Source organism: Scophthalmus maximus, chromosome 13 (genome assembly GCF_022379125.1).
Source record: "Scophthalmus maximus strain ysfricsl-2021 chromosome 13, ASM2237912v1, whole genome shotgun sequence".
In the NCBI taxonomy this organism is placed as follows: Eukaryota; Metazoa; Chordata; class Actinopteri; order Pleuronectiformes; family Scophthalmidae; genus Scophthalmus; species Scophthalmus maximus.
The window spans coordinates 6,804,109-6,820,329 of NC_061527.1; the positions used below are offsets into that span (position 1 = coordinate 6,804,109).

The window sequence follows — 16,221 nt, forward strand, 5'->3', positions numbered from 1 at the left end:
GCTGAAGGCTAAGACGATTCCACACCCTTCAATGTCAGGATGTTTTGTCTCTTCTTTTTTTGGAAATGTCCTTTGGGTCGTCTGCTCAATGTCCCCAGACTGCACGCACGCTGCGACTCAAATAAGTGGCGGTAATGTTCAAACTCATCGTCACACCTTCAGACTGATTCGTATGACCCGCTCCTTGACTCTCTCTCTCTATCTATTGAAAACACCTCTCTGCATAAAGCCGTCTCGCCGCACAAACCATTAAGCCAACGTGGGCTGGATTTTCTCACCGCGAGCATGCGACGCCGCACACAGACACATTCCAGCGAGGAATTACCATAATGAGGATGAACTCATTTTGATCGCCTGTCGTGTGGGAATGAGGAAGTGAATAAATACTGCAAGGCGAGAAAAAGACGAGACAAATGTTAAATGGGAGAAACAGTTCATCAGTTGTGCGCTCAGATTGACGACAGCGAATCCGCCAAAGTGGACATCAGATCAAACAATGCAGGGATGAAATTCAAAGCAGAGGAATAGGCGAGGACGTCAGTGTGATGCACGAATGATCTGTGTGTCCTGACCTGTGAGCATGGCCATGGTTGGCGGCGTGGAGTTTCCTGACGACCTCCTCGCTGAAGTCAAAATGAACCCTTCCTCTGGCACAAGGTGAACGCCGGTACATCGCCCCGACACAGACGTGCACTCGCGCGCACACGCTACCCGGCACACACCATTGGCATGCGTTACCACCAGAAAAGCAACGACCACACACGCGCAAAAAACTAGAGCACGCCCGCCTTGTAAGTGTCAAAAGTGCAGTTTTGCACAAGCGCACACCGCGAGAATGACACACACCATCATACAATTACGCACATGTCAGCAACCATTTGTGATAACTGTGGCGTGCAACGCACACACACACACACACACACACACTTTATCACACAAACTAGCCCTTTGGAATGAGAACCATTAACTGAGTCTTACACACACATTCACCGCCACTTGAAGAGCAATACATCACTCATTCAGACTCCACAGTCGTACGTTTACATGACTGTTACCCACAAAACCTTTGTTCAAAAAGTTACTCGGCAGATTATCCATCGGGCATCCTCCTCCTCGGCACAAATCAAAAGCAGCAGTCATAAGTCCAAGCACCACGCTCCACACACAACAACAAGGTAAGCAGCCGTCCATACGTCACACCAAGAGACTCTTCAAACCCTTGTTCACACTCTGACTCCCTCTCTCTCTCTCTGTGCTCTCCCTCAAGATTCTTCGTCACTAGCTATACTTCCTCCCCATAGCGTGTGCGTGTGTGTGTGTGTGTGTGACGTGTGTGTTCGCGCACACTACTGTATGTATGTGTGTGTGTGTGTGTGTGTGTGTGTGTGTGTGTGTGTGTTTGAGCTCTGTTCCCTTCAGCGCAGCCCAGCAGAATGAGGAGGAACGTCCAAGTTGTGGAATGGATTGACTGGAGCGGAGTCATAATTCGTGCATCAATTAAAACATGCAGAGCTTCAGTTTACCGCTTTTCTATGAAGAACGTACAGGTACACACACTCAACAGATAAACCGACAGTACGTGTGACTGCTGCGGTGTATAAACTCTGAAGTGAGTTAATGTTCTCTAAAAAAAAAATGAAATGAAAAATGTGAACGTTTGTTCAGTTTTTGTTTAAAGTTTGCAAAACTCTCTCAGAAGCCTGGAAAAGAAGATGGGGCTGTTTCGTACAAATGACACACTACAGGGGAAGTTTCGCCAAGTGATTTCCTCCGTGCGTTGAGGACAATGAAGGTCTGAAGATTTGATGGTGAAAACCAGTTTCCTGTTTTTATTTTTAGATTTTTTTTTTTATAAAATTGATTAGTGGATGACTTGAAAGTCATATGCATGACATATAATAAAAAAATTAATTAGCATTCTTGAACATATGAAAACCTTTACTAAATGTTAGATAATAATAATGAAGATAATTGTGTATGAACAGAATAACTGCTGATAAAATATGTACATGAGTAAATACTGGAGGGAGACTTAAAGTTGAAATGAAATTAAAAAAAAAAAAAAAGCTTTTCCTGTTTGTACTGGATCAGAAAAAAATTCAAAACACAATAGACAGTTTGGATTTACCTGGTCTACCTTAAGTGTTAGAGTGTGTGTGTGTGTGTGTGTGTGTGTGTGTGTGTGTGAGAAGTGACGATGCCATCTGGCTCATCGCAGGAGGGCACCGTGCCTGATGACACGGCTGTACAGTACAATACATTTGATAGGTATCCGCATATCGTGTGATGACAGGTTTGTCTTTGTCCCGTAGACGGATACAGACACACTCACTGTTTACACGTGGCTCAAACTATGACAGTCCAACACGACTGTTGTATTTGACCGCATTCATTTTTTTAAACATCCAGCTGACTGTGAGAGTTAAACAAAAAAGTTGCATTTGAAGATATCGTGTTTGTCCAAGGCTCACTGGTCAATTTAAAAGTGTTTACCGACAAATATATATTATAATATATATTTCACAATCAAAAAGAGTGGGTGATTTCAGCTAAATTCAACTCGCTGTCCCTGTGATGCCTGGAGGCTCAATCAGACAAAACTGCACCCTTGACTAATGCAATCGGCTTATGGTCACTTCTGTATTTTTTCAGAATACAATAATAAATAAATAAATACAGGAAGCTAGTATATTCCTTTTTTCCCCCTTCAATTCTTGCAGAGACCTGCCGACATCGCACAGTATATCTGATGCTAGAGATTGAGAGGGAGGACATCGTTGACTCATCTTTTATCATCATTTTTCAAAAAGTCTCAAGTTGTGTTTACAGGAACTGACAACGTTTCCCTTTGATCCCTTGAACTGACGCGTTCTGAAGAACTCACTGTTTACACTTCGGCGGAAAAAAAAATCAATCTGAACATGAAATGTTTGGAAGGAAAAAGGTGAGTAACTTTTTCCTAATTCCCATAACTTCCTTTAACAGTCATCACGAAAAACTCAACAGAAAGTCAAACGTCCTCGTCCTCTATCGGGACATGATTCAGAAAGATGTGACACACACTTCAAACGACACACGGGAGGAGGAGAAGTCTCACAGAGACAAAAAGAGAATCAGCACTACGCTCTGCCCCTCGTCCCGCCCGCCTCACGATACACACAACAATGAGGGACGGGAGAAGCGGAAGACGTGGTTGATAAAGGGCATCGTGTATCCTGCACAACAATGGCCATGGCTTTCCTCCTTAATGACCCTTTTGGGGGTTTACCATAGAAGAAGACAATAGAAAAAAACAGCTCCTCCTAGCCACTATAGTGATATTAGAGAAATGTAAGTGCGTGGGGAGACGAATATGTTTTTTCTGAAATGTGAATGGAATCTGTTTACCTTCTTTCATTCCCATTTTCAACGTAAATGTCCCGCAACACCGAGCCCACTCCTGTTGCTAGGAATGAAATACGCAGGTGATGGGGCTTTGTCTTTTTAAATGAACCATCCAATTAGCCTAAGAATGTCATGATTTGAAAAAGAAAAAGCCCCTCACTATTCACTCACTACCACTTGTTCTGTGGTCCGACGTCATTCGGTGGCATCATGGAGATAAACCAGAATTGGGTTTATTGGGCCAACTGATTGAGCACGAACAAGGAATTTGATTTGATTTAAAATCATTTAAATCAACATTTCAAAGTCACGATTGAAGTAAGGAACATTTTGTTCACGCTCAGATCTGCAGTTGAGCATATGTTCAAAGTAAAGGGATGCATAGAATATGTCAAGGTTAAGAAGAGCAGCGGAAAACAGCTGAATGAATGGTGATCGACACTGTAAAACAAAAGACTGATAGTGTTCACAAGGTTTGGTCCTTCTGTGTTGCAAACAAATCCTAAGTGACAAAAACAAGTACGGCACCGGGTTACAGAAGAACAACAGTGTCTGAAGAAGTTTTTGTAAAACCTGTTGGTGGAACCAAACCACAGCCACCCAGTCAAACTATTCACTCGTGGGCAGGGCACCGTATCACATGAACACATTACTCGATCTGTCTGTATTTGGATTTTGGGCCAGATAGAACATATACCACATACGAGCTGGTACAGCTCAGTGGGTTACACTTGTCAGTCGCTTTGGACAAAAGCGTCAGCAAAATGAATTTAACGTAACAATATAATGACCTGGACCATTTACTGTGTGTCATTCCCCTACTCTCTCTCTCTCTCACCCTGTTTCCTGTCTCTCTCCTCACATCGCCAACACAGCTCGCAGCTTTGATGGGTATGAAACCATCTTTCAAGCGAAATGTGGCAGGGCCTCTCCGTGAACACCAGAGGGCGCCATTTCATTCCCCAAGAAGGGGGAAACGAGTTTGTGGTCAGGCTGGCTTCCACAAGATGTCAGTGTGCAGCCGTTGCATTTTGCCTCGAGCGAGAGCAGCTGCACCACGAGGCTCACATGGACAGGAGGTGGCATGTGCCACCAGATGAGCTCTCCCAGCTCACTCCTTCAGGTTCCTTTTCACAACGGATCAAAATGCCAGGAGATAATGGTTCGCGCAAAGCGGCAACAAAATGTACGGGTGTACAAAGGGATGGCAGGCATCATCGCCCCCATCCCCGTACACATATACCTCTAAAATTTGAACGATCGGCATTTTTACTTTGAAACCCAGTTGAGAGGTTGATGAGAAAGTCAGTACATCTGCGCAATCCCTTTAATTACACAACAGGAATCTCATCTGCACTAAAAAAAGTTTGGTTGACGCATTTTAAACTGTATCCACTGATGGATGCTGATGCAATTTGCTCCAGTTAGGAGCCTTTATTCAGCAGCAAACCTGTTTTTGAACCATGTCTCATCATTTAAAGGGGCAGTGAGTGATTTCGGAGAACGCTTGTGTCTCTCTTTGTTGTTGCTGTTGTGGTGATTTTACCGATCCGGCCGGTGCCGCGAAGCGGCGACCTCGGGTAACCGCTAGGCCAAAACTGCGGAGTTGCAGTGCCACCCGCTGACACGTCCCTCAAGGTGTCGACCTGTGAAGTTTACAGACTGCGCCCACGTTGTTGTGCGGTGCGGTCCGCACCATTTCTTTGTTTCCGATTTACAGAGCACACCGGACGGACGGTGAGGAGATATTCGCAGATTTTTACAATATGTGTATCCCTTCAGATTCGCTTACCGCCCCTTTAATTTATTGTTATGAACTGTTTTGAGAGACGACGCCTGCATTTTTTTGGGCAAAAAATCATACAAAGAAAGCGTCTACGTGTAGAATAATACTTTAAACGTTTCTGATGTGTAGCTTCGCCAGGGTTTCACATAGAAACAGAGAAGCATAATTAGACATCAATCAGGCATTAGATGGCTTAAGAGTAGCCTGTCAAATTGTCGCTGGCAGACCGGCTCCTTTGGACTTGTCTTTGTGATTTGCATCAACATTTCACCACAGACAAGAAAACAGAGGGAAAAAAAAGAAGTGTCTCGTTGCGCCGAAAACAAAGACTGCAAATAGAATCTGAGGCGCGTTTGTCGGAACCTGACGGGCATGTCACCTTTTGACACCCGAGTTGTCTCGTACACACACAATCACATTAAATCAGGATCAAGCGAGAGATGTGATCCCGAAAGCTGTTTAAACATCAGCTCTCAAAAGAGAGAGAATGGGAGTAAAGAGACGGAGTTCACGGGGGGCAGGTGGAGAGAAAGACGCTTCTAAAAAAACAGCGGCGAGACGAACGAAGGGACAGACACACGAAAGACACGACGCACTCCGGGAGAAAAGGGATCTTAATGAGAATCAGATCTGTCGTCCTCAAAGCGTCTGTTTGGACACAAGTTCCACAAATCAGTTCTTGCGACACGCTGCCTCCGCAGGCTATGTGCTGTGAACGCGAGCGCAAGCCACAGAGGTTGTCGAAAATGAATCAAAGCGGCCTGATCTTCAGCGTGACTCTGGTTACGCTCACGTGACCCCCATGTGCTCTTCACAACTCATCTCTGCCCCGTGAAAGAAAGACTTGAATGACCCGCAGCGACGAGCGCCCGGGGCTCGGATCGGTGAGGAGCGTCTCGGGCGAGGCCGGTGGCACGAAGAGCCTCAAAAGGAGCCGGGGTCACAGGACAGATCCGGCGTGAGATTAGTGAGAAGACGTGACACAAACACGTGTGGTTGGACGAGACGAATAATGGAAGGGGTTTGAGCCGCAGTCGTGTATCCTCTCATCTGACAATGCAACAGCACTTGGCCGCTGGCCAAAATGTTTGCTGGGTCGGAAACGTCTGCCGCGGGCCCCGGTCAGCTGACAGAGCTCGCAGATTCCTCTCCAACTACCATCGTTATTTTTTCCCTGACCGTTCAACGTGTTTCGCTGTGATCTCGGGGTTAATCGTCCGTGACAGATGTTCTGTTTCGGCTGTTCGACACATGCCTGATTTCATGTGAGCAGAAACGACGCGAGGAGAGACGCCGAGGACTTGCCACCGCTCGTCGCAAATTCCTTTTTTCCCTCTCTGGCAGGAGAACACGCTACGCCAGCCGAATTCGATCAAACTGGACAAAGTGATGAAATCTGAAAGAAAGCTACAGATGTCCCACAATGCAACACTCCGCCGAAACTCTCCATTTAAAAAGAGAAGCAATCGGAAATGCTGAAAATAAAGATATCACTTTTCTTGCACTGAAACATAAGGATTTACATCCGTTTTCAGCTTTTAAAACTTCCGGGCCTATAATTATATTGTCGTTTCCGTCGCCCTGTATCGTCACAGATTGTACAGTGTACTTTCGTTGTTTCTGAATTGTTATAAAACCCCAACATACATACACGTATGTTCATTTCACTGACAGCTGATGAGGTGGTTACGGAGTTGCCACGGAAACCTCACCTTGACGAGTGAGCTGAGAGCACACGAGAAGCAAAAACAAAAAAATTAACCGGAAGAGTTGAATGCCGAGACAAAGGTGCCCAAAAATGAACAGTATGATGCAGAAATGGCGAGAAAATAGATGAGAAGCGCTTATCTACAAGCTGCCACATCTGATCTCTAGATAAAGGGAGAATTTGAGATCAACGGGTGTCTGTCTCACTGGTTTTGCCACTGCATTGCCCCCCCCGAATAAATCTAAAAAAACAGGGCCCTGCAGTCAGTCCCCCCGGTGATTAACCTAATCCCCTCGTCGCAGGGCAGCTCTCTTTTCAGAGCCAACATCATACCGCGTTTGACGTCAGCAGCTTGCTTTGAAAAAAAAAAAAAAGTGGGAATTTTAAGCAGTGCAGAACGAACCAAACATACTAGCAGCTAAAGACCCGTGAAGCAAAATGCTGGCGAAGGACCAAGAGTCACGACAGTGCAACACACGACTGCAGCTCGGGTACAACAACATCGAAACTATGCAATATGCATGTGACTGCATATTGCATAGAGGGAATGTGTTCCTTTCTGAGAAAGATGGGTGAAAGTTCATTCTTGCCCTTAGAAACTGTAGGTGACACAGCAATCAAGGTCACAAGGTCCATCAGTAACTCGACCGGAGCTTTTGTCTTTCTTGTAAATCTTACAGGGTAAACATGTTTAACGGTTTAAACACGTAGTTGAGGAAGTCTAATTAAAGATATGCCAATTTTGCAAAATGTCCAGAACACAGGTTCAAAATCCGCGTTACATTTCTGGCCAGAGTTAGAGCCAAGGGTTTTTAAGGGAGAGGATTTTGGATCATCTCTTTTGATCTTTCCATACATGAGTAACAGCCATAAAAATAAAAAAACAATAAAAAATCCTTCCATCCCGTAGCACTCGCACAAGCCAGATTCAGTGTATGTTAATGCCACAGGATGGATGAAGGCTTTGAGATTGCTTTTAGCAATGAAAAGTGCTCTATAAATGAAATTCATTATTATTATTATTATGGTTAAGGCTGAGTTGTATGCAAAGAGAAATCACATTTTGAGAAAACGACCTTTGAAGATATTTATTGTAATTGCAATGTGTATTTTATGGATCTTCTTTCCTGGAAGTCTGAGAGAAGACGTGATATAGAAAACATTGAGTGAATGAAAAAAATAATAATTCTGTAATGTCTCACCTTAAAAGTTGAATTCTTTTCACCGTGGAAACATCAATTCTTTTCTGTAATTCCACAACAACTGGGTAAACCATGTGCTGGAAAGAAAAAAAAAATCATGTGCCGCGAGCCAAAGCTGCAGGAGAGCGACTGAGTGGACCATGTGGTCGTGACCAGTGTCGGGCAGATTAGATATGATGTTAATCCCATTAACACCTGGTATTAGTATGTGTCTCCAGTGTTCACACTGAGTCAGATTAAATAACACGAGGACTGAGGACAGGACTATTTTTTATGTATTTACCAGCGAAAGGCTGCTCTCACTGGCTAGCTGCTCCGGCCTTACTGGTTTGAAAACAGTTGCATGTTGTGATTATTATTATTACGCGTCCCTGACCACTTGCGGAGGAGGTCCGTTCAGATTAGAATCCATCCTCAATGCGTCTTTGCCGTATTTACACTTGCACTTCCGTCTAATCGAGTGCGACCCAGTTGCAATCTGACCCCCTCCCCCAAAAAAATGCATTTTAACGCCATGGGTAAATAGGGCGAGGTAAGCATGTATATAAGGTTATCAATATTTTAGCTGACTTCATACCACCTTTTTTAAATCCACCTGTCAGGCTACAGGATCCGTAGGAGTGAAATCCGTAAAGTGGTTCAAAACAATGATTCACTTCAGGGTCATAGGTCGAGGAGAATGAATGAGGGAGTGTTGACCGAATTATCTCTGAAAACACTAACTTTGTTCGGAACATGTAGAGGAGGTTCTTTTTTTCGGGGTTTGCAGTCATAATAAATTCACATTTTTGAACAGAAGCACGTTTCTTTGTGACCCGCTGCAATAAAAACTGCTAATCCTGCTTTGCCGGCGGCTTTACGTTAATTATCAGCAACGTGGTAATTCTGCGGGATGAGCCTTTACAGAATTACACAAATTAGACGGGGCGCCACCGAAAGCCGCCGAGAGGAAAATGTTTCTCTGGTCAATGAAACCGTGCAATATCACGTTTCACCTGTGAAACGTCAACCGGAGAAGCATGAAACCCACTCCAGGCAGAGGTTAGGCAGACTACCTGTACTTAGACCGGCTGTCCTCAAATGTGTTAGTCATCAGACAATGTAAACACGAGTTCGGACAGAAATCGCTGTGACGAAGTAGAGATGCCACATTAGAGAGTTGACATGGGCGGAAGTGTGGCTGACGAGAAGGAAAAATAGAGACTGAGAGGAGTACCACCGCGAAAGAACTGCGTTTGACGAGAATGACTCGCTGCGTCCTCGCCACGACGCATATATTCCTATGTAAAAGCACACACACACATGCATACATCAGCACAGGCTGAATTATCTAAATAGTCAAGCCCCGTCTCCTGGAAATTACATCCATACACAGCAAATGTTCAAAGTTTGAAGGAAACACAATGCGGCCCAGATTACAATTTCTTTTGGAAATAATAATTGCATGCGATAAGCTGCAGAAATGTCGACGCTGGCCGCATTCCCCAACAGGCACTTCAGGCGATCCGTTATGGTTAGAGCAAGAAATACAGAAAGAGTCCACAGTGACTAAACTTCACTAAAGCACAGTCAGGCGTCAGGATGCGGACCCCAGGCTCAAAATATGTGGCACTTCCTTCCGGAAGAAAGAATGTCAACTCTAAACATGATCCAAGCAGAGATTCAGTCCGTCGAAAACAACGTCATTGGGAGGACAATATGATATCTGGGACAGCGGGCTGCAGCAGTGGACACGTACACCTGGTTCGATGACGTGGCCGACTCAGGTCGGATCTCAGGTTTAAGATCTCTGTGGCTACATTCAAATGGACGCACATCCCCACTCGCCCGCGAACGCACACACGTGCCCGTGAAGGGCAGCGGTAACAAAGCTGGGTCGCCACTTTTTCTTTTTTTTCCCTCACGTACCAAATCCAGGAGTGGCGACGATGGCGGAAGGGGCTGCCGGGAACTTCCAGACTTTCACTGAATCCCTAAGATGCAATGTTCCATTGTGAGATGCTAATTCATAATGTGACGCCACTGCCTTTTATTCGACGGACACTGAGAACAAAGACATACACAGCATGGTAAAGTTCACTATGGAAGGTGAGCATCGGTAATGTGACGAGCCGCTGTCAGACGTGTGTTTCTGCAAAAGAGCAAAGGAGGCGTCATCAATTTTTAAGTGGCTCTCACCTTATAGCCCACTGTTAAACGAACCGACCATCAGCGGCAATTCCAAAATGCTTTGACCATCAGTTGTAGCCTTTCTATCACTCTGCTTGTGCCTCCATGAAACTGCCCAGCAACAAGTGGGTTGGGAAGCACTTGACTGGTGGCTTTGTGTGGTCGGCCATTGTTTGCTTTGAAACGCGGCGCTTTTTTCCGCTGAATTCAGTGTGTGTGGAGCGATTCTGTGACAGACTGGAAAAAGGTTTTTTGTCAGATTAACCGACTGATGGATGAGACAGAATTCATCACGAAACAAAATTGGGAAATATTTGACTAAAGCTCTGCAATGCAGAGAGGTAGGAGTTGAATTAGGATACGCTCTCTCATCAAGTCATAACTCACTCACTGGTCACCTGTCAGTCAAAGCCTTGGACTGGAACTTGTTGTTTTGACGGTGAACAGGGTTTCCTCCTTGATTCCTTCCTTGTAGCAACATTTTTAACAAATAAGTATGGTAGTTTATGGTAAATTCCACAAAGCACAACTATTGATGTTAAAATATATAATATTAAACTTTTCCACATAAGAATCATCTTAAAATTACTATAATATTTTGCCAAGTTAATTATTTACACTATGCCGAATTCCTTTTTTGTGCACATGACGTAGTTGTGTGCCAGAAGAAACTGACTTTTTAATTCGTTTATGGCCAGTGAATGAAGTAAATATTAGACTTATTTTAACCATGTGACCAACCTACAGTAAGTGAGATGATTATGTCGACCTTTAAGCTATAACAACTTAAATATCAATATATCAGGGCTACATTTTGTAGACTTCTTCTATCTGACAAATTGTTTTATATGTAACTCTCTTTCTGTGTCATATTCAATTTATTAATCATATTTGCCCAAACCAAATTTCACATGTAAGTTAATATTTTTGTTGACAAAACAGGATTACCATTTTTATAAAATAATTAAACGGTTCTTCAATCCCCAATCAGGCAGTTAATTGTTTTAAAAAAAAATGATTTTGTAATTCAACGGTTTTCAGTCTCATCTAAATGTTACAAACTGACACGAAAACAGCCACTAGACCCTCAAGAAGATTAAAAAATAAATAAAAATACTGTCTGTAGCTAAGAGCTGCTCCTCCTGCTTATTGGCTAAAAAAACACCGTCACAGATGGAGCGTGATCCAAAGTTCAGCTAACAGTTATGCACACATGTAGTCACACAGACATACAGTCTCGGAGCCAGGAGACGACTCATCTCCAAACACAAAAACAGCCAATAAAAGAAAAGTATTTCTCAGACTAAGTATTCTACGATCATACAACAACAAAAACAACACATTTACTTAAAACACCCTTCAGCCGGGGAAATTCTTCAAATACAATAACACGAGGGGGGGGGCAGACGAAACCGTTGAGGTGAGAAGTCTCCATGGCAACCACATTCATAAGCCCGACTCCACCAATGAGCTGTGACCTTAGAGCAAGACCAAGGATTCATAATACACCCGAGGCGATGACTTGACAGCATGTAACCCACATTTCTGCTTTGAAGCAAGGGCAGATTAAAAGTAAAGGTTTTTTATTTCCACAGCTGACAACAGATAAAAAACTACTTCATTAAATTGTTTGTGCAGATGTATTGTTTTGTCTTTTTCTGTTTTAGCCTCAAAAATTGAATGTCTCGATGAGACTCCCTACACATTGACAGTTGTGTTTTATATTTTTATTTTACTGTCGGTTAAGATCATAGACCATATATAAAGATGGACTCTCAGCTGTCAATCATGTTGTTTCAACTCTTCTTTTATAGCATCAAATAACTAATTGAAACCAAACCTACTGAAAAATTAACAGATGAACATGTACATCAGTGTGAAAAAAAACCATCTTTCGGGAAAAATGTACTCTCAACGTAGACAATCACATCCACTACCATGGAGGAGGCAGGGTTTATGAGCAGCCAACCACCAGGGGGCGATCAAGGGGGTTTGGCTTTACTTTTGGTAAGAAGTCATGTCATCCATCTTTGCATACAATCTATGGCTTAGATTGATGGAGACATAGAGCCTCACAATTTAATATGTCCTGTAAAGTACCTACGAACTTCTATGGAAGACTCCTGTGTGATAGAAGATTCAGAGAAAAATTACTAGCTTAACACAGAGTTTATTTTGAGTCAGTACAGTACACAGGAGGACTGCTGAACAGGCAAAAACTATTAAAAAATGATTAATAAGGGGGCAAACATTTTAACAGATTTTAAACCTCAAGCTAATTCTTTTAGAAATGAATACTCATAACCCAACAAACTAAACTCAAACAAATATCTCTGAAATGTTGCGTCTATACCAAATTACATGGCGCTTTCCAGGAATCGTCCCTGTCCACTGTGCTTTATTATATATTCAATTTGTTATGATGTAATACATTAGCACATGGACAGCACATTTCCGGGTTACAAAAAAAGAAGCATATTAACCATGGGAAAAAGGTCCTTTTTTAATATCTAATATCTATTATCTGCAGTACATATCAATGTTGAAACATGCTGCCTTCCCAGTTAAGATATAATTCGTGATATGAGACTCTTCGCATTACTTCTCTCAGGTCAAATACTGAAAGAAAATGGGAGAGAAAAAAAAGATGCTGCCACCACCAACACCACCACAACTGTGGCCGCCAGTACATGTCACGGCTCACCACCAGCACCACCTCGACCGACATCCTCGACCACGACCAGCGCCCGGCATCGACCTGTGGGCTCTAATTCTTCACAGTTCCCCACAGGAGGCTGCATTGATCCCACCCTGCTGTCACTTTCTCTGGTTTTAAATTACGCCTGGCATGGAGCGACACACAACCTTCAGCCTCAACACCAAAAACAATCCTTACTCTCATTCCTCCCTAAATACAAATGTTCTCAGTCAATATACATCCAGTGCAAAGCAATACAAATATTAAGTTAAAACAAATGCTCACAGACTTTTTTTGGGGGGTGAGGAGATGCAGATAAAGTATTAGTCAGAGACATAAAGCCCCAGACTAGGGGGGTCTCAGGGGGTCTGGAATGTCTATTAATAGTATAGAAGTATATCAAAATCGTCTCCTTTGGCTCGGAAAACAGAATTACAATGCAGCCTTGATGCAATTTGTCCTTGACATACAAACCAGACGTTGCAGGCTCGTGTAGAACACAAAATGCCACAAAGGCGACAACTCACATCACCACAACTCGCATAACAAGTGTAATTATCAGTGGGGCCCCGTGTGGGGCGATGCTCATCTCACCGAACATATACCTTCCCTGCACGTGTGTGTGTGTGTGTGTGTGTGTGTGTGTGTGCGTTCGAGTGCCCTCCCATCTGCTCCTTTGTGAGTCTGTGTGTTCTCACAAAACGTTAGCGTACAGTATGTCAGTGTGCGACGGCGTGACGCACATAGTTACTAGCAGTCATTGCTGTCTGGTTACCGTGGCCGACGGTTACAAAAAAGACGATCTTCAAATAGCATCCTGTATCTCCTTCCTGTCCTGTCTTCCTATTCAAGTAATCCCCCCCCCCCCCATCACCCCGTTTCCCCCCCTTCACTTGAAGCTTTTCCTTCTTTTTTTCGAGACACACTTCTTTTAGGGCTGATCTCTCCTCTTCCGCTGTTCTATTTTCCCGTTTGTCTTTCTTTTGTCAAGCCTTCCATGTTTGCCCTTCGGTTTTAAACCTCTATTTCTTTTAGTGCCGTGCTCTCATCTTATAACATTTCCTCTACCTCTAGCATCAGTAGGAGCGCTGTGTGCTCCTTCTCTGTGTCTATATCCGCGTCTGAATTGAACAGTGTGTCATGTGACGGCTTCCCACAAGGACTCTTAGCCTATTTTCGTCTCGTCTGAGTTTGTCTTCCACAAATAACAACAAGTAAATGGGCCACCTGGGATTTTTACTTCTTCTACCCGAGTTCTTTAGATGATGTTTATTCTGTCTGTATTGAGTGAAGAAGAAAAAGAAGAAAAAAACCCACTTTGTTCCTCAACCACATGGTCTGTATGCATCAAATTACAGTGTTGGTCATTTTCACATCATCCACTAGACTCAACTACCTCTTCTTGGTTTTTTTTTTATTTCTTTATCTCTATCCACATCCATTCTTCTACCGATCAGATTTCATGCACCGGCCTATTCTGTGCAATGTTGCGGGGGGGGGCACTCCCAGCATGCACTGGGGAAGAGGCTGGCAGGGCAAACACGCAAACAACACCTTAACATTCACGTTCACACCTGCAGGCGATCTAGATGTTCCACAGTGAGCTGGAGCCTCCTCCCAGACACCCAGCTATGGAGACCGAGCAGCGTGACACCCTGTAAATACGAGCACACTCTCACGGTTCTCTTTTGAAAATCGGAATCTTCGCAACAGTAGGACCTGCGCTGTGCTCCACCGCCTCCTTGTGTCGACTATTTCCATCGGGCACGTCGATAGAAGTCAAGTGTCACGAAAGCAAAAGTGAAAAACGTGCACTCACCAAAGTGGACCTACAGCTCAGACACTTTTTTGACGTTTTTAGAAAAGAGGGAATAAAATCAGCACAAATCTTTCACCTCCTGTAGCCACAACTCTAAACAGCAACGTTCTCAGAAGAGGCTTTGAACCACTCGCCCGTAACAGATTTAATTCCCTAAATCTCCCGCTGGATGCAGAAAAAAAATATTTCAGCGGCGGGAGTTGAAGATCTTGGCTACGCCACATTTAGGCAGATTTTCCTAGTTCACCTCCAGTGTTGGAGACTTAATTTCCTCCAGTGAATTACTGGAAGAAGAAAAGACACATGAAACGTCTTGTGTTTGTGCGTACACATGTACGAACACGGCTTAAACACAGATTAAAGAAATGCAAACTGTTTTTTTAAAAAATGATTTCATCCTGTTACATGTTGCCCAGCAATTGTTTGTACACAACGTAGCGCTGATGTGTTTTGTGCAATCTACTAAGTGCAGAGAAGACCAGAAGAATACACGAACCCACAAGACTCATAGGCCAGAGGGTGCAATTCGAATCCGTGTGCTACGGCCAAGTAGCGAGCCTGGAGGTGCCAGGTTATCCTGTGTCACGGACCGGTGACATCACTGGTGACACCACTGTAAAGGGACCTATGTGTCTTTGTACTTAAGTGCTTCCTGTGTGCGGCGGGGCTCCTCTTTCTGCGTGACCATTGTGCGGCTTGGTCCCACAGAGCCTGCGAGGCATGAAGGTAGAGTCACCACCCCAACGCACACGCACGCACACGCACACACACACACACACACACACACACACACCGTGTTATCTGCAACCTGAGACTGGTAATCAAATTTCAACCTCTCTCCTACACACACGCCCCCACACACACACTCATGCGCACACACGGGGGCCTCTATCTCACAATGGGCCTGAGAAGCATTGACGAAAAGCCATATAATTTATATGACACCAGCACCGCATGGGAGTCGACTTGAGGGAAACCTGCGTCATACTGGTTTAGAGTTGACAAAGAGCAGCCAGTCTTTCGGCGGCATCGGCACGCAGGAGAACAGGCCACTTTTCTCGTCTTTCACCCGTCCTCCGCTCCGCTCCGCTCACCCCTCCACCTCTCCATTTCTCATACTCGCCCTGCACTCTCATCCGGCTTCTCTCTGTCACTCAGTCATCTACTTTGCCGTCTCAGCTTACCCCTCCAGGATTTCTCCTGCTGTATTATTCAAGAGGGGGAGAGTGCGTGTTGCTCGTGCAAATATTCGATGACTGTCCGATACAGTAGGCAGGGCACAGCGAGTGGCCGAAAACGAGGTCACCGCTGCACCAGTACTGCTGGAGAAACCTGCAACGAATGATCAAGCACTGCTTTCCACGGGTGTCACTCCGGAACCGTCGGCTCTGATTGTACTTTGCTCATACTGCGGCACTGAGTGTCTGAACCATATGGCCATGGGAGGCCGAGAGG

General features: G+C 44.3%; 1 protein-coding gene across 3 annotated transcripts in view; it reads right to left on the bottom strand.

The window, feature by feature from the left end:
- The window catches only part of pde4ba (phosphodiesterase 4B, cAMP-specific a), a 145,014-nt gene that overhangs the window by 64,849 nt on the left and 63,944 nt on the right, over positions 1 to 16,221 (bottom strand). The window contains exon 1 of one of the 3 annotated variants that reach the window (XM_035648893.2): positions 573 to 1,258. The exons of the other annotated variants lie outside the window; for them this stretch is intronic. Coding sequence (XP_035504786.1) covers positions 573 to 673 — 101 coding nt within the window. The 5' untranslated portion in view covers positions 674 to 1,258. Of the gene's footprint in view, positions 1 to 572; positions 1,259 to 16,221 lie in introns of those variants that run through there. 3 annotated transcript variants of the gene reach the window in all.